Source organism: Chiloscyllium plagiosum, chromosome 42 (assembly GCF_004010195.1).
Source record: "Chiloscyllium plagiosum isolate BGI_BamShark_2017 chromosome 42, ASM401019v2, whole genome shotgun sequence".
In the NCBI taxonomy this organism is placed as follows: Eukaryota; Metazoa; Chordata; class Chondrichthyes; order Orectolobiformes; family Hemiscylliidae; genus Chiloscyllium; species Chiloscyllium plagiosum.
The window spans coordinates 11,962,702-11,986,546 of NC_057751.1; the positions used below are offsets into that span (position 1 = coordinate 11,962,702).

A 23,845-nucleotide genomic window follows, 5' to 3' on the forward strand; every position below is an offset into this window, starting at 1 on the left:
TTTTTAAGGCAGCAAATATGACAGCAATTCACAATTTCAATCTAAACTGCCACTTAAAGTGCTCAGGAGCTGTCACTGAACCATACTTTAGTTGAGATGTGAAATGATGGACCTGTTCCCATGGAACTATTGAAAGAAAGAAAGTTGTCTTTATATTCCAGTCTGTATTCCTCCATCAGTCAACACAACTAAAAAAAACAAGTAATTGGCCATTACATCCTATTTCCTATTTGGATGATGTGTGCATTTCACACGTAATCAGTTGTGAAATAGTGGATGTGTTAAGTTGTTACATAAATGTGCACATACTCCTTATTGTATTTTATTGACACGCTAATGCATGGGCATTGTTGAATTCTGATGCACATCAATTTGTAACCTTGCATTGATCATATATGGACTCTGGATGAGGAAAGATGTTTTTGCTAAAGAACGTGATTGTGCAGATTACTGGAAAGAAAATTGTGTTGTTTTGTCACATCTGTTCTGTTTCAATTAGGTCTGAAAACAGAGCTCAACCAAGAAATGCCTCAAGTAACTCAGCAAAAGAAGGGGTGAGTAGTGGTTCCTGAAAGTCAGTGTTTGAGCAGCAATCTAGTCAAAGTATTGCAACAAATTTTAGCAATCGCTTTACAGGCTGATAATGTTGAGAAAGATATTTGGAATTCTAGTGATTGACCGGAAGAATCACACATAAGAACATTTCAAGTTTTAAAAGTTTACAAATTAACCAAGAACCACATTGTCTGAATATTATTCACTAAATAACTTATGCTCTAAACTACATCAAAGAGTCCCTCATTCAGCTTGTAAAACAATGGAAAGCCACCCCCTCACAAATATGGTCATACTTAACCTTGTTCCTTAATTGGACCATGCAAAGCATCTATCAGTTGGTTTTACCCCTTTTCCAGTCAGCTGACTTCTACTTTCCCCAGCAGATTGTCACACTTGAGTGCTGAACTGGAGACCTCTCCCTCTTGTGAAAGATAGGCATATCTTCCAACTTTTTTAAAGCCCTCATGAACTTGGTCTCTTAAGTTTGTGTGTGAGCATCCACTGACATCCTTGCAATGTGCACAAAAGAGACATGCTGCCCCTATCTCTCTGCTCTTTTCATTCCTCTCTCTCAGGTTGTTAGAATCTGACCCTGTCTGTGAGTTTCAGCAAGTTAGTTCAGGGAAACGTGCAACTCAGTCTTTCCAGTGGGCCATACCCTTCTCAGAAACCAAACTTATGATAATGTGAAACAAGTGGGGCTTGCATCGAGGTGGAAATGCTCGTTAGCTCCCCTGTAGACTTCCCTGTAGAATCTATCTTGGAAGTAAACAGACAAGTGTTACACATTATGTTTAATGTTTAACAACTCACAAAACCAGACATTGCTGACATCACCCATGGACATATAGATTGTCAGTCTATCCGTCATCAACATAACCGCTCACATGTGGATATCTTAAGCTCTCTTTCCCTAAAACATGGATATCGTTTACCTTGTCAGTAGAATTCAAAACAGCCTAAATTCAAGACTCATTCACAAAACACAAAAATCTTGCCAACTTAATATTTGTAGCAATGCCTAAAAGTCCATTTTAATTCACAACAGTGGTTTACTTCTGAGGTGAGAAGCAAGGCTTGCCTAGTTAATATATTTTTCTATCTGTCTGTTTCCTCATTCAGTGTGTTTTTGTTGATAATACAGATGTCGATAAGTGCAAGTTTGCAGTTTGCACTTGGCTTTGTTATCATAAGACATCGGAGCAAAAATTATGCCATTCGGCATTCAAGTCTGCTTCACCATTCATTATCGCTGATTGATAGGTTTTCCAACCCCATTTTCCTGCTTTCTTCCCATAATCTTTGATCCTCTTGGCAATCAAGAACTTATCTATCTTTGTTTTAAATATATGCAATGACCAGGCCTCCACAGCCTTCTGTAGCAATGAATTCCATAGATTCATCACTCTCTGGTTAAACAAGTTTCTCCTTATCTCCATTCTAAGAAATCTTCTCTTTACTCGAATGCTATGCCCTCTGGTCCTCAACTCTCCTGCCAATGGAAATATCTTCCCAATGTCCACTCTGTCCAGGCTATTCAGTATTCTGAAACTTTGAATTAGATCCTCCTTCATCCTTCTAAACTCCATTGTGTGTCGTCCGAGTCCTCAAACGTTCCTCATATGTTAAGCCTTTCATTCTTGAGATCATTCTTGTGAATCTCCTCTTGACCAGTTCCAGGGCCAATACATCTTTCCTGCATTTAGAGTATTGCTCACAATACTCTAAATGCAGTCTGACCAGAGCCTGAAAAGCCTTAGACGTACATCCCTGCTTTTATATTCCAGTCCCCTCGAGTCAGTCGAGAGGACTGGAATGTAAACATTATATTTGCCTTCATAACAACTCAACTTGCAAGTTTACCTTAACAGAAACTGGTCTAGGACTTCTAAGTCCCTTTGCACTTCAGACCTCGGAATTTTCTCCTCATTTCGAAAATAGTCCATGCTTTGATTTTCCCTACCGAAGTGCATAACCTCACACTTTCCCACATTGTATTTCATCTGCCATTTCCTTGTCCATTCTCCCAACCTGTCTAATCCCCGTGCTCTGCCTTCTGCCAGACAGCCAAGCTTCTATCCATGCTAGTGCATTGCCTCTAATACCATGGGCACTTACCATGCTCAGCTGATTCCTGTGTGGTACCTTATTAAAGGCTTTTTGGAAGTCCAGATAGATAACATCCATTGGCCTAACCTGCTTGTTACAGAGACCTCCCCATGTTGACTTAGCCCTATTTTACCATGCACTTCAAAGTATTCAGAAATCTCAGCCTTTGCAATGGACTCCAAAATCTTACCAAAGGCTGAGGTCAGGCTATTTGGCCTATCATTTCCTGTCTTTTGCCTTGCTCCCTTCTTACATTAGTGATTTTTCAGTCCTCTGGGACCCTCCCTGACTCCAGTGATACCTGAAAGGTCAATACCAAAGCCAGCTGTCTCCTTCAGAACTCCCAGGGTTTGGCCAACTGGTCAGATAATTTATCCACTTTCAGACCTTTCAGTTTTTCTTGCATCTTCTCCTTATGATGGGTACCGTACTCATCTCTGCCCACCTCCCCCCCCACTCTCTTGAATCTTTAGGATATAAGTCGATTCTTCCACTGTGGAGACTGGCACACAGTACTTATTCAGTCCCTCAGCAATTTCTTTGTTCCCCATTACTACTTCTCCAGCATTATTTTTCAGTGGCCCAAGGTCCACTTTTGCCTTTTTTCCCCCCCCCCTTTTAATATCTAAAGAAACTCTTGCAATCTTTCCTCATATTTACCAGCTAGATGACCCTCATATGTAATCTTCTCCTTCCTTATATTTTTCTTCATTGTCCTCTCTTAGACTTTGTAGGCTTCCCAATCCTCTGGTTTCCCCCCTACCCTTCACCAGATTACATGCTTTCTCTTTAGCTTTTATGCTAACCCTGACTTCCCTGGTAAGCCATGGTTGCCTCATCCTCCCTTTAATATGCTGCTTTTTCCTTGGTATCAATTTTTGTTGTGTCTCTCAAATTAATTCAAGAAACTTGTGCCATTGCTGTTCCACTGCCTTTCCTGCTGGGCTCCTCTCCCAGATGATTATAGTCAGCTCGTCCCTCATGCCTCTGTAGTTGTCTTTATTCAACTGTACTACCATTTATTGAATTGAAATGAATTTATTTTCGCGTGTACTGAGGCACAGTGCAAAGCTTTGTTTTGCAAGCAACACAGGCAAATCACATAGCTAAGGAGCATAGATAGTAAATAATAGGTAAACAGTGGCAAAAACAAAAACACAGGTACAGGTGAGAGTTTGTGAGTCCATTCAGTATTCTAACAATAGTAGGGTAGAAACTGTTATGAAACTGGCTTGTGCGTGTGTTCAGGCTTCTGTACCTTCTCCCTGATGGTAGAGGTAGTAGAAAAACATTGCCAGGGTGGGATGGATCTTTGAGAATGCTGCCAGCCTTTCCTTGACAGTGGGCCTGGTAGATGGATTCTGTAGATGGAAGGTTGGCTTTTGTGATTGTCCAGGCCGAGTTCACCACTCTCTGTTACTATTTCCGGTCTTGAATGGTCCAGTTGCCATACCAGGTAGTGATACATCCAGACAAAATGCTCTTGATGGTGCACCTATAAAAGTTGGCAAGAGTATTTACCATCATGCAAATTTCCTCAGCTGCCTGAGGAAGAAGAGATGTTGTTGGGCCTCTGTAACCAGTACGTCCACATGAAGAGTCCAAGAAAGCTTTTTGTGGATGACCACTCCTAGGAGCTTGACACACTCCACTTGTTCCACCTCTCTGCTGTTAAAGTGTAGGGGGGGCATGAGTAACATCCTGCCAAAAATCAATTATGAGTTCCTTGGTTTTGCCGGCATTGAGAGCTAGGTCGTTCTCAGTGCACAATTTTTTCCAGGTCTTCCACCTCCCGTCTGGAATCTGTTTTGTCGCCGTCTGAGATTTGACCAACTGTAGTGGTGTCATCAGCGAACTTGTAAATGGCATTAGTCTGGTATTTGGCGACACAGTCATAGGTATACAGTGAGTACAGTAGGGGGTTGAGTACGCACTCCTGGGGGGCTCCAGTGTTGAGTGTTAGTGAGGATGAAATATTGTCCCTAATCTTCACTGATTGTGGCCTGTGCCTCAGGAAATTGAGGATCCAGTTGCAGAGAGTGGGGCTTAGTCCAAGATCACTAAGTTTAGTAATCAGTCTCGAGGGGATAATAGTGTTGAAGGCTGAACTGTAGTCAATGAGTAAGATTCTTAGGTAGCTGTTCTTGATATCAATATGTTCTAGGGAGGAGTGGTTCTGTTGGTCCGATAGGCAAATCGGAATGCGTCAAGAGTAGTGGGGAGGCTAGAGTTGATAAATGCCATGACCATTATGTCGGATTCTATCTTCTCCCTCTTCAACTGCAGAGTAAATTCTATCATATTATGGTCATTGCTTCCTCAGGGTCCCTTCATCTTAAGCTCCCTTATCAAGTCTGCCTCATTGCACAACAGTAAATCCAGAATTGTCTGTTCCCTTGTGAGCTCCACCACAAGCTGCTCCAAAAAGCTATCTCTTAGACATTCCACACATTTCTTTTCTTGGGATCCACTCCTGACCTGGTTTTCTCAGTGCACCTGCATATTGGAATCCCCCATGCTCACTGTGACCTTGCCTTTCTTACATGCCTTTTCTATCTCTTGGTGTATCTTACGCCCTAAATCCTGACTCCTGTTTGGAGGTTTGTAGATAACTCCCATTATGGATTTCTTATGTTTGCAGTTCCTCAACTCTACCCACACAGATTCTACATTGTCTGACTCTATTTCGTTTATTGCTATTGATTTAATTTAGTTTTTTACTAACAAGGCAATCCCACCTCCTCTGCCCACCTGCCTGTATTTTCAATTAGGATGTTTAGCTCCCAGCCCTGATCCTCTTGCAGCTGCATCTCCATGATACCCACCACATCATACCTACCAATTTCAATCTGCACCACAAGCTCATTTACTTTATTTCATATACTGTGTGCATTCAAATATTCAGGCTTTACTCAGACTTTAAGTCCTGTATTGACCATCCCCCTTCTCATTGTTATTCGTTTATCCAGTGTAGTTGAAGTTTAATTCCTAACCCTTTCGAAAACACTGTACTATTTTGTGTGCTGGAGACTTTAATAATCTCTTCTGAGTTATCCTTCCTTTTCATATTTTTCAATGCAGTTAAATAAACTTCCACAGATATTAACTTGCAGCTCTGCTTCCCATTGGTCATTATACATTAAACGTCTTGGAGCTTCACCACCAAGACCAGCACCCCCGACCCCAATCCGCGATCCCCGTGCGACTTCCAAGTTTAAAGTCCTGTTGACCACCCTATTTACTCTTTTCACTCGAACACTGGTCCCAGCTTACTTCAGGTAGAGGCTGTCCTAATGTTACAGATCTCTCCTGTTCCAATACTGATACCAGTGCCCCGTGAAAAGGAAATCCTCTTTCTCGTACCACTCTTTTAGCTACATGTTTACTTCCCTTATTCTCACATCCTTATGCCCATTTGCATTTGGCTCGAGCAGTAATCTGGACATTATAACCCTTGAGGACCTGTTCTTTAATTTGATTCCTAGTTCCTGATAATGCCAAAACAGGTCTTCTTTCCTAGCCTTGATTATGTTGTTTGTCCTGATGTGGACTACAACAACTGGATCCTCCCCTTCCCTCTCCAGTATCCTTTCAAGCCGGTCATAGATGTCCCACACCCTGGCACCGGGGCAGGCAACAGACCAGTTAGCACCTGAACTAAAGATTGACTTTAGACTGTACATGGAGTTGATTCTGACAGGCAATGGATTGTACCCCTCCATCTGTTATTTTTTCAGTTTTATGACAATGATTCGTTTTGGATTTTTCTTGTTATTAGTCATTCTTAGGATGTGAACATTTCAGTTAACATTCATTTTACTTGTTTGCCCTTGAGAAGGTGGTGGTGCAGTGCCTTCTTGAATCACTCAGGCCTTGGGTGCCACTGCACCATGAATTGTTTCAGCTCTTCGGAAATATTTACCATCCGAGACAAACTGTATAATATTTCAACATTAAATTTCATCACATAGCACCTGCTTATACATGTTTTGAAAATCCCAAAATAGTGGGCAGTAATCATCTGTGATTTTCGTCAGATGTACCAGCCCTTGCATTGCGTACAAAAGATGGAGATATAATTTATTCATCCATTAAGTGAGCATCAGGCCTTAGCACTTCCAAGTAAGGAACTTAGTGTCTGCTTCAAGCTTTAATTACAATTACAGAGTCATAGAATTGTGATGGGGTAGAAGGAGGCCCTTTAGGTCATTGTGCCTGCATGGCTCTTCAAATGAGCATCCTTCCTGAGTGCCAGTCTCTTGCTTTCTTGCCACATCCTTACACACTATCTCCATCTCAATAATCGTCCAATGCCCTCTTAAAGCCTCAGTTGAACCTTTCTCCACCACACTTTCAGGTAGTCCATTCTCTTCATTAGCTATTTGCTGAATGAAAGAACTTTTTCTCACATCACTCTTGCTTCTTTTGCACATCACTTTAAATCAATATTCTCTCATTTTTTATTCTTTTATAGGAGAAAAGAGCTTCTCCCTAACCACTCTATCCAGCCCACTCATGGTTTCTCTCCAGGAAGAACAATTCTAACTTTATTCCATTTGTTCTCATAACTGAAGTTTCTCATTCCTGGAACCATTCAAGTAAATCATTTTCTCACAGAGTCATAGAATGTACAGCACAGAAACAGACCCTTCAGTCCAACTTGTCCATGCTGACCAGATCTCCTAATCTCATCTCGTCCCATTTGGCAGCACTTGGTCCATATTCATCTAAACCCTTCCTATTCATATACCCATCCAGATGCCTTTTAAATGATGTAATTATACCAGCTTCCACCAGTTCCTCTGGCAGCTCATTCCATGCAAGTACCACCCTCTGCGTGAAAAAGTTGCCCCTTTGGTCCCTATTATATCTTTCCCCTCTCACCCTAAACCTATGCCCTCTAGTTCTGGACTCTCCCACCCCAGGGAAAAGGCCTTGTCTATTTACCCTATCCGTGCCCCTCATGATTTTATAAACCTCGATAAGGTCACCCCTCAGCCTCTGATGCTCCAGGGAAAACAGCTCCAGCCTATTCAGCCTCTCCCTATAGCTCAAACCCTCCAACCCTGGCAACATCCTCGTTAATCTTTCCTGAGCCCTTTCAAGTTCAACAACATCCTTCTGATAGGAAGGAGACCAGAATTGCGCACAATATTCCAAAAGCGGCCTAGCCAACGTTCTGTATAGCTGCAACATGACACCCCAACTCCTATACTCAAAACTCTGACTAATAAAGGAAACATACCAAAAGCCGCCTTCACTATCCTATCTACGTGTGACAAAGTTTCAAAGAACTATGAACCTGCACTCCAAGGTCTTTTTGTTCAGCAACACTCCCCAGGACCTTATCATTAAGTGTAAGTCCTGCTCTGATTAGCTTTTACAAAATGCAGCACCTCACATTTATCTAAATTAAACACCATCTGCCACTCCTCAGTCCATTGGCCCATCTGATCAAGATCCAGTTGTACTCTGAGGTAATCTTCTTTACTGTCCACTACACTTGCAATTTTCCTGCACTCTTTCCAATATATACACATCTTCACTTTTTAATCAACCCAATGTTTTCCATGTGACTTCTAATTCTATCCCAAATCATTGTGCCTGTTAATTCACCTAGAGGATGGTGGGAATGTGGAAATCATGATCTGTAAGGGTGGTAGAGGCAGAAACCCTCATAACATTTAACAAGTATTTCCACGTACACATGGGATGCCAGGACATACAAGGCTATGGCCCAAATGATAGAAAACGGGATTAGAATAGTTGGGCGGCATAGGCCGAGGGTTCAATTTCTGTGCTTTAGACCTCTGTGACTCTTTAAGTCCCCCCTTGAAGTTGCTGGGATTATCCATCCAAACTTTCTTCAATAAACTGTAATGGTTGCAGTCCTCCAATCCTCTGGCACCTCCCCGAAGCCCAAGGAAGTCTGAAAGATTATGGCCAGCACCCTAGCAATTTTAACTCACTTGCTTCAGAAACTTTGGATACATCTCATCCAGTTCAGGTGGCTTGTCAACTTTAAGTACTGACAGTTTGTCCAAGACTTGTTCGTTTTGAATCATCGAATGATAGAGTTTACTCCTTTGTCATCATGAGCTGGGCAGCATCCTCCTCTTTTAAAAAGACAGATGAAATGTCTCTGCCAATTAGACACCTCTGCCATGCCCACTGTCTTCATGTATAATGAAGTCTGTTGCCCAATATATGGAACTTCATGGACTTAATATTTCAGGCACAAGGAATTAGTCTTCCAACAAACAGACTGTCAAAATTGGAGTTTCTGAATTTAATCAACATTGCTATTTATAAGTGTCAGAAAGGGTAAAGAGAATGAGGCAAAGCTAACCTCTGCCAAAGCATAGCATCAAAATTTAGGTTTGGTGGCCCATCTTGTAGACACAGCAGTAATGTTTTTTTTATTTTCAACACACCAGGTCAACTTATTGACAAGTCAACAGGTAATTGAACTTACTGAAACTTCAGGGATAAGCATTTCTTTGAGTTGGTGTTCTGTTTTTGCTGTCAAGAAATGTTCTGGAAGCAATATGGTGATTTCTCTTAAATACAATTCACAAAGCTCCTTTGCATTTCTGCACAATTGAAAGCCTGCTTCAAAATCAGCTGGCAAAAAAAACACTAAAACTCAGCTACTATTCATGTTAAAGGACATGGTGAGGTGCATTTAATGTGAAACATCTCTCATTGATGTAATGTCCTATTTCTTGGTTGTGACACTGAATCTTGAACATTATTACAATTTTTGTTCAATTCATCGTGACTAGATCTTTGGAAATATTGAAGTAATTTGTATGACCAAGAAGTGCCAATAAGATACATGCATCCAGAGAGCTTTGTGCTTTGTGAGAAAGCTGTGATACTGGTTCTGCATGCAGCATGGCAAATTATGGGGACAGCTCTGATTCTAATCTCTTGTGAACAATATGCAATTACTAACTAGTAATGAACTAATCTTTGCAGCCACAATATTTCTTCTTGTGTGTAATTATACTTCTTGCCATATGTATATGGTATTGTTTTGACCAGAGAGTAATGTAAAAGCCAAGAACTTTGGCAAGATAAGGAAAACTTTAGAATGAGGCTCACAAGAGGAATTCTATCTTACTATCATACGCACTCTCTTTCCAGCTTTCACAGCCACATATTAAATCTGTTTGTTTCAGAAAAATATGCTTTTCAACCTCTCCATTCTTTTATTTATACTTAAAAATTGAATTGTTTTCATCAATCAAAGCCTATTCAGAGTATGCATTTGGTTTGTGCTTGTGATTTCACACAACAGACAAATAATCTGCACAGATAAAACAGCAGATACCTCAGGATGATAATTGCATTTCTTGATGTTTCAACACATGCCTGTTAAAGTTAGTCTTATACTTGAAATGATATAATTATGACTTTTCCAATGACTCATTTGGCTGAAAATTTGATTCCTGGCCTGTACGGAATGGGTTGGTGTCAGCTTGAGTGGCAAATAAGACTGATGTGGTTGATTTCAGTGCATCTGTTGTAGTTTAGGGAAAATTGGATTTTTGCACAGGATGGCCACTTGGTGTTGGAAAATTTGCACGTATGAAAAAAACTGGGCCAGACTTGCAGTCTTGAACATGGCCTCCCATGTTACACCCCATTGGGCATGCAAGTCTTAAAATGCTGGTCGTCTGACCAATGATTTCCAGGTGAGTTTGTTCTGTTAGCAGTTAAATATTTTATCTGCTATTTTGTCCCATGAGCAAATTGTTGGTCGGGAGGTTTGCTTCATTCATGGACAAGTCTTAAATCATAATATTAAGAACCACCGAAACATTTCCATTTCATACGAACATGGATTTTTACTTTACGTGGTCCAGACTGCATCACATTTTGTAATTGAGTAGCTCATGATCACAAGAGGGCATAAGCTGCTAGTAAAAGCGTGTCTGAACATACGACATAGGAGCAGAAGTAAAACCTTTCAGCCCCTTCGTGCTGTTCTGTCAGTCAGTAAGATGATGATGAATTTGTACATGTTTTGAATTTCACATTCTGATTACTCTCATGCACGAGAAATGAAAATTGGGCTAATGTATGAAGGGCTGACTGTTCCTGAATCTGCATCATAGTTCAGGTTTACTGGGTCATTTCATTATTTTGAGTGGCTGGGCTTAAAACATAATTTAGATGCAATATAGGGAGGATAATTAGACAAATTTAATCATTTATGTGTCACCTATGTCACTCGATATTTTTCTCTGCTCTGTAACCACTTTTGTTCCAGACACTCATAATGAAAATCTCTCCCAATGTCTTTAGAGAAAGGTCATAAAGGAGAGAAATTATGCAACAATTCAAGTTTATAATTGAGATGCATTTTTTAATGTGAGTGTTGTGGTGATAAAACTCATGGTAATTTATCAGACCTTCATCTTGAATATCTATTGTTTCTTTTTGACCTTTGCTACCTTCAAATTTTCATATAAGAAGAGACCTGAAAAAAAGACTGTATTGAGGTAGTGCCTTTACCTCATCAGGTCATCCCAAAGTCCTCAATGGTTAACTGAGTACATTGAAAATTACATCATTTATTACGTCAGGATATGCAACAGCCAATTTCTGTGTGGCCATGTTCAACAAACAAAATGTGATCATGATCACATTATCTTGTTTAGTGATGTCGATCGAGGGCTCTGTATTGGCCAGCTGACAGGGTGAACTTCCCTTCTGTCCTTGAAAATAGTACAATGGAACCTTTATACTCAATTGAGAGGGCAATGGGGACTGATGAAGTTCCCAACCCAAAATGTCCTGCTCTTCTGATGTTGCCTGACCTCCTGTGTCTTTCCAGCTCTACATTTTCTGGCAGATCGGGATGTTTCTTTAACATTGGAATTGAAAGAGGTCACTGGTGCATTTTGCCTTGTTCGTTGTAAAGTCTGCTCCAATGTGAAGTGACCAACGTCTATCCATGTTCTCACTGTATAAAGTCATGGAGTACTATAGCACAGAAATGGACCCTTCAGTCCAACTTGTCCCAGCCAATCATCTGTCCTAAATTGATCTCGTTTTAAAGCAAAGGTCAAACTGATCATTCAGCAGCTGGGGACCAAGAATGTATCGTATTATTCAAATATCAGAATATACTGCTGCTGAATGGAACACTGGTAACGAAACTCTGTTGTCTGATTTATCCTTGAACAGTATTTTGCATTCTGCTTTGCAAAATCTGTGTACGTGTACTTTGCCCTCTAGTGGGGAGAACCTGAAATGACTGCAGGTCCTGTGCATTTACTGGCACAAAACATGTTGGAGAAATTCAGCAGATCTGGAACCATCTGTGGAGACAAAAATAGAGCTAACATTGTGTCCAGTGACTCTTTGTTAGAACGTGTCTTTTTTCAGCATTACTTGTTATGAGAATTGTTGTCATGATTTTGGAGTAAGTACATTTGATGCAATGTAAAAATGATGTCTGCAGAATGGTTTTCTATTTGGAAGCATTGAGCAGTTTTTCAAGTCAAGAATACTATTAGGACTTAAAGGCTTAAAATATCAGGCCATGTTAACCAAAAATGTGTTGTGTCCTCCAAAGTTTCCAAGATTAAGGATCGGTTTCATTGGTGTGCTTAAAATGATAATAGACTTTGATAGGGTAGACACAGATAAACTGTTTGCTCTGACAGAGGATTCACACCAAGGGAATACAATTCTCCACCAGAGCCCCCTTGGAGCTCTGGGTGTTTGGAGCTCGCAAAGCAGACTTCAGCATCTTTCAACATCATTCCTTCAAACTATCAAGAGATATAGATCTCGTGCTGATAAATGAGAGCTGTAGCGCTGATTAGCTATGACATAATTGTTCCATAATTCACAGCCATGCCAGCAGGTCAATCTATTTGGATATGTTCCTGTCTATACTGCAAGAGTTGAATCTTGTTTATTTCCTAAACTGAGCATTAAATAGAATTTCATGGTTCGTAATAATGACTGTCAGATTGAATCTTTGCTTTAATAACTTGTAATATCGGTTTTCAGAAGGAGATGGCAACTTGAAAACTTACACCCACAAATACTAAAAACCATATAATCTTTTGGGCCCCATATCTCGGGAAAGATGTACTGGCCCTGGAGCGTGTGCAGAGGAGTTCCATAAGAATGGTTTCAGGAATGAACAGCTTAACAAATGAGGAACCTTTGAGGACACTGGGTCTGTACTCAATGGAGTTTAGAAGGATGAGGGGGGATTTAATTGAAACTTACAGAATATTGAATGGCCTGGAAAGAATGGATGTCGGGAAGATATTTCCATTGGTAGGAGAGACAAGGACCCGAGGGCACAACCTTAGAGTGAAGGGAAGACTGTTAATAGAACAAAGACAATAGACAGGCCATTCTGCCCTTCGAGCATGCACCACGATTCAATATGATCATGGCTGATCATCCTTAATCAGTATCCTGTTCCTGCCTTATCTCCATAACCCTTGATTCCACTATCCTTGAGAGCTCTATCCAACTCTTTCTTAAATGAATGCAGAGACTGGGCCTCCACTGCATTCTGGGGCAGAGCATTCCACACACCCATCACTCTCTGGATGAAGAAGTTTCTCTTCATCTCTGTCCTAAATGGTCTACCCTGTATTTTTAAGCTGTGTCCTCTGGTTCGGCACTCACCCATCAGCGGAAACATGTTTCCTGCCTCCAGAGATAAGGAGAAACGTCTTCAGCCAGAGAGGAGTGAATCTGTGGATTTCGCTGCCACAGAAGGCTGTGGAAGCCAGGTCATTGAGTATATTTAAGATGGAGATAGATGGGTTCTTGATTGTTAAGGGGACCAAAGGTTTATATGGAGAAAGCAGGAAAATAGGGTTGAGAATCTTATCAGCTATGATTGAATGGTGGAACAAACTCAATGGGCTGAATGGCCTGATTTCTGCTCCTATGTCTTATGTTCTTTGTATCCCAGACATTTTGTTTTGGCATTTACCATAGCTACATGTATTAGAGGCAATAATTTTATCAAATTAGTTCACATTATCGCCAGGCAGGAATATTTTCTCAGTCCACAATTTTTCTTAATATCTGTAGAAATGTTAAGTTTACTGATAAAAGATTTGTGCACAATTGACTATGGGACTCTGTCATTTTTCTAAATTATACCAGAGTTGTGCCTGTAAATGGACTTCAGCTCTGACACAGGCAGAGTGTCAGGCCATTGAATTGCACATTTACATGCTTGGCCATATTATGCATTGTGGGCTCCTACCAATTTCATGGTGTTCAATTAGGTGGTGGTGGTGTAATGGTACTGCAATTGGGCAAGTAATTCAGACCTGACTTCAATGTTCAGGTTCAGGTTCATGGGTTCAAATCACACTGTGGCCGGTGGATGAAATTTATGAATGCTAATATTTAGGAGCACTGTCCCATACAGGGGTGTAATTTTATATGTCCGATATATGAATATTTCCTATATTTAGAAATTGCTGCTTTATGTTGTCTCAATTGCATACAAATTGACATCTGAACTGATTTTGGAATGAACTTGCTCGCAACCCGTGGACTGCTTGTAATATGGAATAAAATGCTGGTTTTATGGAAACCATGTAACCACTGTTGATTTGTAAAACACCCATCCAGTTCATTAATGTTCTTCAGGAAGGAAAATCTGCCATCCTTACCTGGTCTGGCCTTCACGTAACTCCAGACCCACAGCAATCTGGTTAACTCTTATCTGCCCTTCAGGCAGTTAGGGATGGAAAATAAATGCTGGGCTAGTCAATGACATGTTCATCCCATGAACAAATTTTAAAAAGCTTGAGCACTGGCCTTCATCCAGCCATATTTTGGTAATATGTCCATTGCCATTTCAATTTAGTGTGATGATTGACTGCTAAAACTGACATCAGCTTTCAAAACATATCCTGGCTTCATTCTTCTTTCTTCCACTATAAGCCAATGAATAGCAAAAATGTTCATGACTGTAGATGCATCATCTTTTTAGTGAGTTTGCAAAGGTGTTTTGATTTTTTTTTCATTCTGGTTTGATCTGGGCACGGTAACTGACTTCTGTTTAAATAGCTTGTATTTTGTACAAAAGCCTTGAAATATATTCTTACTCAGCATTTGAAATAGCTGCAATACATTTCCAAAGTCAACTTCCGATACAAAGTAGCATCTGTGTCATTGTAAGAATGCATTGTTTGTTGATTGAGAACCATAATTTCATTCTACTAACAGTAAGGCTGAGGGGATACCATTTGTTTAACTCAACAGTTGTGGGAAATGTAAGCAGAAATAGCAGCAGAAAGAAAGGTTGACTTGGATGCAATTGACCAATGAACCCATTTATTTCCATGAACCACCTTGGTGAATATTTTGAATGGATTGAATTGCTTCACCCACAAACCATGCTTTAACTCAGTAAATCCTAATCCAAGAATAGAATGTTAATTTAATGTAACAAGTGATAAAACACCAACAAATCTCCCAGCAAGTAGCTAAAGTAATTTCCAGTGATTTTATTGGAGAAATGGTAAATTGAATTATTGATATAACGTTCAAATCTTTAATTCACATCCATGCCACCAACTGTCCACATGAAACATTATTTTAGTCTTTTGTGAAATGAACTCATGTGGACATGATATTGCCATCACAATCTGAGATGGGACGTACCCAGTCCTGCTGGCCCAGAGATATGATCACTACTACTGCACCAAATGACCCTCACTTTAGTTTTAAGGGGCAACAAAAATCCTACTAGCTGAACTGAGGAAATTGGTTATTTATCAGCGCATTTCATCAGGAAGGGATTAACCTCATTGTTTCACAGAGCATAGAGACAGAGGTTGTGTATAAGCCCCAGAAATTACTGCATGACACAACTGATGGGCTAAATAATTGAAATAATGATTGTGGTTGCCAATGATGTAAATCTCCACGGAACTCTGTGTCCAGGCTTTAGATGGTATATACAAGAACATCATTAACACAATTCTACTTGGAGGAGGGTTGGGAGCGAATAATCAAGAAAAATATATTTTGCAGGCCAGATAATATGTAACTGCCCCTTCATCTCTGCAACAGTAGGATTCAGTCCATTCCATATTGACTGTTAAATGCCATTCTTGCTGAAGTCAATTTCAAATAGGAAATGAAAACCCCAACTCATTTGTCAGGGGTTGAAGTGCACAGGACATAAATCACCCCAGGGTTAAACTAAATGAATAGTTTTATTCACAGTCCAGAAGGTTAGTTTGTATTGCACTTGGGTGGGACCATCTGCACAAGACCAAACCCAGCTTTTTTTTTTGTAAATTTGAGGGCAGGTTGATTAAGAAATCATTACTGTGTATCTGGATATGTTGTGCCTGGCCAGGTTCTGCACAATTACAAGAATGATTACAAACAATGCAGGAAAATATGTTCAGTTGTACGTGATACCATTACTTAAGAGGATGGAAAAATGCAATCAAAAAAGACAATACCTTTTAGATTCTGAGGCTTTCAAATCAACCCAAAAGTGGTGATCATGTCTCAATTGAAAGGAAGCCTTTGTTCTTAGCATTCAGATTTGTGGATATTTGTTTTGGATTCAGTTTCACATTTTGTGTTGTTTAAAAAGATTTGCAATATAAGTGAACATTTCACAATACCCTTGTTTACAATTTTTGGCACATAAAACTGACTATCTGGAAAATACTTCGGGACATACAATGCTGCTTTGAATAACATAACTGCAACTTATGTACCTTTTTGTTTTAAATCAGGTTGTTCAGACAGCAAGTACCACAGTGCCAACATATGTTGTTAGACCATCACCAGCAAGGTATTTATATTCCCAATTTTGAACTGCACATGATCATTATTGACAATTATTGTTTACCTCCCAGTTTCCAATAGTCAATTGTGCTATTACACCATAACTTAATATGCTGAAAGAAGAAAGTTGCATTTATATACTTTTCTTGACTCCAGACCTTAAAACCTTTCACAGCCAATGAAGTACATTTGTAGTATCTATGTACATAGTTATTGCTTTGAAATGCTGTAGTTGATCTCTAAACACATCAAGATTTCAGAAATATGAATGAGGAAAACTGATAATGGATAAGGCTATTTCAGCAATGAGGCAAAATAATTCATAAATACAGCAGTGCTACTTTCAGACATCAGGGAAACATGCAAACATTTGAATACATCTGTTTCTTAAGTTTTAAATACAGGTGTTTTTCATGTTGTGGATAGTAGTCCAGGTTTAGTATTACTAAGAGAGTGAATGAAGTGACACTTTTTTGATTTATTTTTATGTGTACTGTTTAAACATTCTGTTATCAAGTGAGATCAGTTCAAAGATTTTACACCAATTACTTCTCATAAGCCAAGTTTCTAGTTTCTGGTTTCAGCTTGTGGCAAAACTGCTCCTTTAACAAGGTTATGCTGTCCTTGGCTTTTTTTGTTTAGAGAGGTCGTAAATACACAGACTCTGAAAGGTCTGGTGTTGAAAGGTTTTCGGGCCAATTTGATAATAGTTAACAGATACTGCCTCAGGCAGAGGCTTTCAAGTTAAAAAAAACACTTGTACAATGAAAGGGGAGCGGCCAGTTCTCCCAGCTCAGCTTTTCTCTGGTTTGCTTTGGTTTTTAGCAGTAGTGAGTGGAAAAGCTGTTGGACCCAAAGAATCAGATCCAGGCTGGTACTCTCTCTCTTGACTTCAATCCTGTAAAACCTGTATTTGATTTTACCTTTTGTGCCAAGGTGTGTTTATGGGGATTGTTGCAAGTATTTAGAACAGCATCATTAAGTTTGGATGATCGATTGGGTTTTCGGAGAGGTTAAGTTATTCAGTATTCTGTTTTCTGTTGTTTGTGCGTACTCAGTAATCTTGCAAAATAAAAACCTGTTTTGTTTAAAATGAAGTGGTTTGACCAGTGGCATTTCTCCTGGAATATCCACTTTACACCTGCTTAAAACAACTAACAAAATTAGGATCTGGGCTACATTCTTTATGTTTTGAGGGATCTGGCCTGGTCCATAACAAGTTCCTTTACTCAATCATCATAGAATTCCTACAGTGTAGAAACAGGATATTTGGCCCAACAAGTCTACTCTGACCATCTGAAGAATATCCCACCCATACCCACTCCCCAACACTCTTCCTCTACAATTTCCCATGATTAATGCATCTAACCTACATATGACTGAACAGTTTGGGCAGTTTAGCATTGCCAATCCACCTAACCTGCACATTTTTGGACTGTGGGAGGAAACTGGAGTACCCGGAGGAAACTGGAGCACCCGGAGGAAATTCATGCAGACACGAAGAGAATGTGCAAACTCCACACAGACAGTCGTCTGAGGCTGAAATCGAACTCAGGTCCCAGGTATTGTGAGGCAGCAGTGCTAACCACTGAGCCAATGTGCTGCCCTTTGTCTGAAGGACTATTTATACTGCAGATTACAAACATTGTGAAGACTCATGCCCGTGTCATTAAAGCTCAACTTTGCAAAAACATCACTCGGGAACTTGTCTAACCATTTTGCTTAAATCACATGATCCCTTGGAAATGTTGTTTCGATCCAGTCCTCAAAAATTGAGTTTCTAGTCCTTTTTTAAAAAAAGTTCTGCACCGAACTGAGAACCCAATTACATTTACTCAACAATCCAAGTTACCAAATATTAAGAAATTACAAATGCCCATCACAATTGCATTATTACAAAATCTGGTATTTTACATATAAAGCTGCAATCTCTGAAGATAGAAATACAGGTTGAAGCTAATGTTCACAAGCACAAAATACTTGAGGTTGATCCCTACACCTGAAATCCCTGAATCCACTTATGGGGTATTGCCGATCAGACATCAGCTGAGTGGGCGGGGTGGGGGGGGGGGGGGGGGGTGTGTGCATCGTGGTCACAAAGGTGAAATGAGGCTGCAAAGTGTGCAGAGATGCTGTTGAATTGAGAAAATTGTTTTACTTTCTTCAATTAAAGAACACTGAAATAACTGGGAACATTTTTCTTTCCTTTTGTTGCCAATTTAAATATTGTGCTGTCTATGACACTGCTTTCCCGTGTATTGTGGCTTGAAGTTTAATGAAGTAGTGAAAATTATTGGTCAATTCTTCTCCTCTGTTTCCAAAAGAGACAATATCCTTTTTATCCCATACAGAGAAGGTATTTTTTACTAAGCAGCTGCATTATCTGATGAACAAATTAGTGAGATTGATTAAGAAACACCAGAAGACCAAAGCATTACCCTTAAATGTTAAGAGTAGTCCCCAACCCAAATAAATAACAATTTTTGAGCCTGAACCACAATGTTAAATTTGGATACTGCTGGGGAATTCATTTCATTGATGATTGACTTTTCTTTCACATGATCTTAATTGTCGAGTCTGGACCATTCAGCTGAACATTAAATGAGCCATTTTGCTTCTGGTAAATCTGTCATTCTTGAATTTGAAGCGTCTCACTCAACATCGATAGATGTTTACTATTTTGGTTTAAGCTTCTATTACCTTTCTTGAAACTAATTTTTTTTGGCATCCACCAAAAGTCTGAGCTGGTAAAAACTTGAGGTGCAGTGACATCTGGCTAGAGGCTTGAGGGCCTCCCCTGACTGACCATAAATCTCCATTATATGCCATGAGCTAGAATCTATTGCATCTCTTTTTACCACTCTGAATGAAACGGTATCTAAAAAAATGTTCGATGATATCATAGGCAGATGGATTCTGGTTTCAGTTCTATAAACAAGTCATTGGAACAGTGACTTAATTACATGAATTCCAAGTCAGCATTTGATTCAGTCAGTTGTCTCGCAGGATGCCTCGACTGTTTATTTAGAGATGTACAGCATGGAAACAGACCCTTCGGTCCAACTCGTCCATGCCGACCAGATATCCCAACGCAATCTAGTTCCACCTGCCAGCACCCGGCCCATATCCCTCCAAACCCTTCCGATTCATATACCCATTCTAATGCCTTTTAAATGTTGCAATTGTACTAGCCTCCACCACTTCTTCTAGCAACTCATTCCACACACATACCACCCTCTGTGTGAAAATGTTGCCCCTTAGGTCTCTTTCATATCTTTCCCCTCTCATCCTAAACCTATGCCCTCTGGTTCTGGACTTCCCCAACCCAGGAAAAAGACTTTGTCTATTTATTCTATCCATGCCCCTCATAATTTTGTAAACCTCTATAAGATCACCCCTCAGCCTCAGATGCTCCAGGGAAAACAGCCCCACCCTGCTCAGCCTCTCCTGTACCTCAAACCTCCAACCCTGCCAACATCCTTGTAAATCTTTTCTGAAGTCTTTCAAGTTTCACAACATCTTTCTGATCAGAAGGAGACCAGAATTGCACACAATATTCCAACAGTGGTCTAACGAATGTCCTGTACAGCAGCAACATGACCTCCCAACTCCTGTACTCAATAAGTTGTCAGGACTGAGGAGAGGCTTTGGCCATCATCACTGAATAGAAGTCCAGGTCAGCTGAACTAGAATTAATTCATAAAAATGTCTCATTTGTTCAAGAGACATGAACTAATGGGAATAGTTAAGTAAGAAATTAAGTAATTGAGACAGGAGTGATATGTCTCTGGGATTGAATGTTTGTATATGGATATTGCTGGGAAACAGGTTGAAACTTGTTTTGTTGTTTATCTTAAGATCCTTCTAAACTGTCATTTTTTTAAAGCTTGGTTTGTTTTCTTGTTCTTTTGTTTAATAAGCTTGTGTTCTTATGTTAAAGAACACTGGCAGCTTTGTGTGACTATCTTTTAGTGACTAACCACCATGGTAACCAAATGCAACAAGTAAACTTATGATGTACGAAGGTAGGTTTCCTCCGGGACCTAATTTTTTTCAATATTATCATTTTTCAATAAATTCATACTGAACTGTCAGATAGTACAGGATATTAAAATTATAATCACTGGGTTTCCAGTTCCCTTAGGTTTTTTAAAAATTTACTCATTTTGTGGGATGGCCAGTATTTATTGCCCGTTGCTAGTTGTCCTTGAGAATATAGTGGTGAGCTACCTTCTTGAATTGCTGCAATCCATCTTACTATCATGTAATTTTTCGAACATACAGACATTATTAAGAGTATAATGACGTTTATACTTTTTCTCCTGAAAGTGTTTTTATTTTGTTTCAGGCCACCACCGCCATGCCCAGCACCTTCAAGGACTGTTCCAATGACCCAAAGGATATAGATGCTGTTACACTTGATACTGTACAGGATTCTGTGCAGACATTTAAATTATGTATACTCATTTACAATATTGCCTCCACACAACTAGAGTGTCAACCACCTTTACCAATTCATCCATGTTAAAGATAATGCTTCTGTATTTTACGTTTCATTTTTCTCAAGAAAATCTTCTGCCATTTCCAATCTTTGAAGGAAATTACAACTGAATACCTCTTACATTTTTACAATTTTTTTTCTGAAATATTTGAAATATTTGATTCAATTGGAGAAATTCTGCTGTTTAAACATGCCCAGTTACTCTCTTCAGATACTTGATAAGCAATAGAATGGAGGGGAAGAAACAATCACGACTAACAAGTCATTAATTTTACTGTTTTGAAGATTACAATATCTTGTAACCAGTGTGCTCTGTCCCTCTTGTTTGTTTAAATAACATGCTTCTGATGTTTTCTGCAGAAGGTGAAAGTGCTTCATATTGTTTGATCACTCTGATGAACTCATGTTTCTCTGCTGGTTGCCCAGTCAGAAGCCCGTATTATACCTGCAGCAGAGTAGATTAACATTATTTGACTTCACAATTTATTAAGCACCTAATTTGAAAACATCTGAGCTCTTGCTTCAAATGTGTCCCAATTTTAAATTGAGTTTGAAATATCAACGCTTTAAAACAAGTTTCATTTTATTTGATATTTTGTTTCTACACCTGAATGCAACTTCTGACACTTGATGAGGGAGGCAACCTCTGCTCGTGTTGCCTTGTATTTTGCAGCATGAAAGCTGTGACAGTTGCTCTGAATTGATTTTTTTTTTGTAAAGAGAACCTTAATCACTGGGTGCTCATCATGGCAATGAATTTCAGATGTGAAGTTGTATCTGACCACCATGTGGTACAACATTGCTGTGTGTTAAACTAGCTGCTGTAAAGTTACTCCTTGGTACCACTGACAACTCATTGTCATTGTTTGGTTTTGTACTTCAGGAAACCACACACTTCAGCTGCAGTGTTGAATGTTCATTTCAATACCTTTACTAAGTGAAATATTAATGGAAATCTCATGTAGCACAATGCACATAACTTGCATTTGGTGCTAGAGGGCTTCTTGACAAGCTCTTGTACATTGTAGTGAATGCTATCTGGTAGACATAACAGCAGAATTAATTCAAACATGGCTGTAAGGACATGGCAACCAAAATGACTGTCTACCCAGTAAAACATGACGGGGACAGACTTGGACAAATCTTATTCATTTCCTGCATGGACAATATCTGTCCCCTGGATAAATTGCACATGACATGTTTAATGGAACTTAATTTTACAATTTGGTAAATGTGATTTACTATGCTATGATATTTTGCAGAATTTTTAATTGCATTTCTGATTCAAGCTCTCTTTATTTATATGTAATCTATTCTCTGAAGCAAATAATCTTGTAGTCTCCAACAAAAACAGGTTTAAATTCTTCTTGGATTTGGGATGCTGTTATGTGTAGGGTTATTGTTTAAATTCCCATAAGAATGCATTGTTTATCATGAAAATAATCTTGGATAATGGTTAATTACAACACTGGTCCATGTAACCCTGTTTTTTTTTTTGCCATGCTTTTTGAAATAAAGTCGAGTACACATCCTAAAATATTCCAACAAGTGAAGCATTGCCAGTCATGCATCTAAATGTATGATTCTGAAGTTAAGGACTGGATTTTAACTCAAAGTGGGTATCTTTGAATGAGTTTGAATCTCTTGCTGCTCTTCGATTTGAGTGGTGACAGTAGACTCTACGATTAAATATGGGCATTATGTTTGATGCAGGCAGACTTTAACTTTCTAGTTTCAATGTGCTCTGCACATGAGCTTATGGCTTTTCATTAAACATTCAACTGACAGATGAATTCCATTCAAACATTTTCATTACACTGATAAAACTCAATTTACACAATTTAGAATTGGTATTCATTGGAATTTTTCAGTTTCTGAGTGGAGGAATGCATTGTAAAGGTCTTACATTGTAAAGGTCTTCCAGCATATCTCACTTCAATTTCACACAAATACATCAGATTGAAATATGCTCAAAGCCATTTGTCTTTTTTTGTGTGGTCTGGATAGAATATTGTACCTTACTGTGAGCCAGGTAATAATATTGGTGACTTTTGGTGCAATAAACAAAATCTATTAGTCAGGAGCTGTTTGATGTTCTTTCAGGTGGATTACCTATTTATACATTTCAGTCTAAAGCCACATTTAGTTGTGTAACTTAATCAAGAAGTGAGTTCAAAGTTGAGAGATTTGAGAGAACCTTGATGAACCAACTGAAGTTTAGTTGGTGGGGTTACTTCTATTCACCAAAACCAGATTTGAGGTTAGAATTCACTCCCAGGTATCCATCAATCTAATTGTAACAAAACTCTTTACTTCACTTGAATATTTGCACTCCTTTAAAAATAGTGTTTTACTTTTTTCAAAAATTATGATTTTTCTTATGAGATGTAAAGATATTATGCACCTGTGGATTACAAAGGGCTTTTATTTAATCTGTGTAAAGCGCAATAGTGAAATAAAAATGATTCTTTTTCTTAGTTGAAGTATTCATTTAATCCAACCGAGATCTATTTGAAGTGTGACAATCATATGTTCATTAATAAGGACAGTGACTCTGACCTTTGGCCACACTTGATTTGATGGTTTGCTTTACCCTTCACTGTACAGCTTTGTCATTAATTTTCCACTTTAAAACGTGAGCAATATTTCCTATGGTTCTCTGTTTTCACTGTGTTGATTCATCTGGCCAAATAATGACTGTGTCTTCAAACGTATTGGCAGTATCAGAAACTCCTCACCAGAAGTCAGTTCCTGCTTTGTATTGAAAATGTTCTCATGTGGGTTCTTTGGATTTCATACAACATTTATTAACAGACAGTATATAATGGTGAGGGTATACAGCAGCATGCTCCATTTCAT

At 39.2% G+C, this 23,845-nt stretch overlaps 1 protein-coding gene across 4 annotated transcripts in view; it reads left to right on the forward strand.

The window, feature by feature from the left end:
- The window catches only part of LOC122543129 (disintegrin and metalloproteinase domain-containing protein 9-like), a 130,755-nt gene extending 107,292 nt beyond the window's left edge, over positions 1–23,463 (forward strand). For 3 of the 4 annotated variants that reach the window (XM_043681473.1, XM_043681470.1, XM_043681472.1), the window contains 4 exons: positions 500–554; positions 9,105–9,128; positions 16,434–16,492; positions 20,834–23,463. In XM_043681473.1, coding sequence (XP_043537408.1) covers positions 500–554; positions 9,105–9,128; positions 16,434–16,492; positions 20,834–20,891 — 196 coding nt within the window. In that variant the 3' untranslated portion in view covers positions 20,892–23,463. The remainder of the gene's footprint in view (positions 1–499; positions 555–9,104; positions 9,129–16,433; positions 16,493–20,833) is intronic. The other variant, XM_043681471.1, reaches the window with a different exon arrangement.
- Positions 23,464–23,845: the final 382 nt, after the last annotated feature.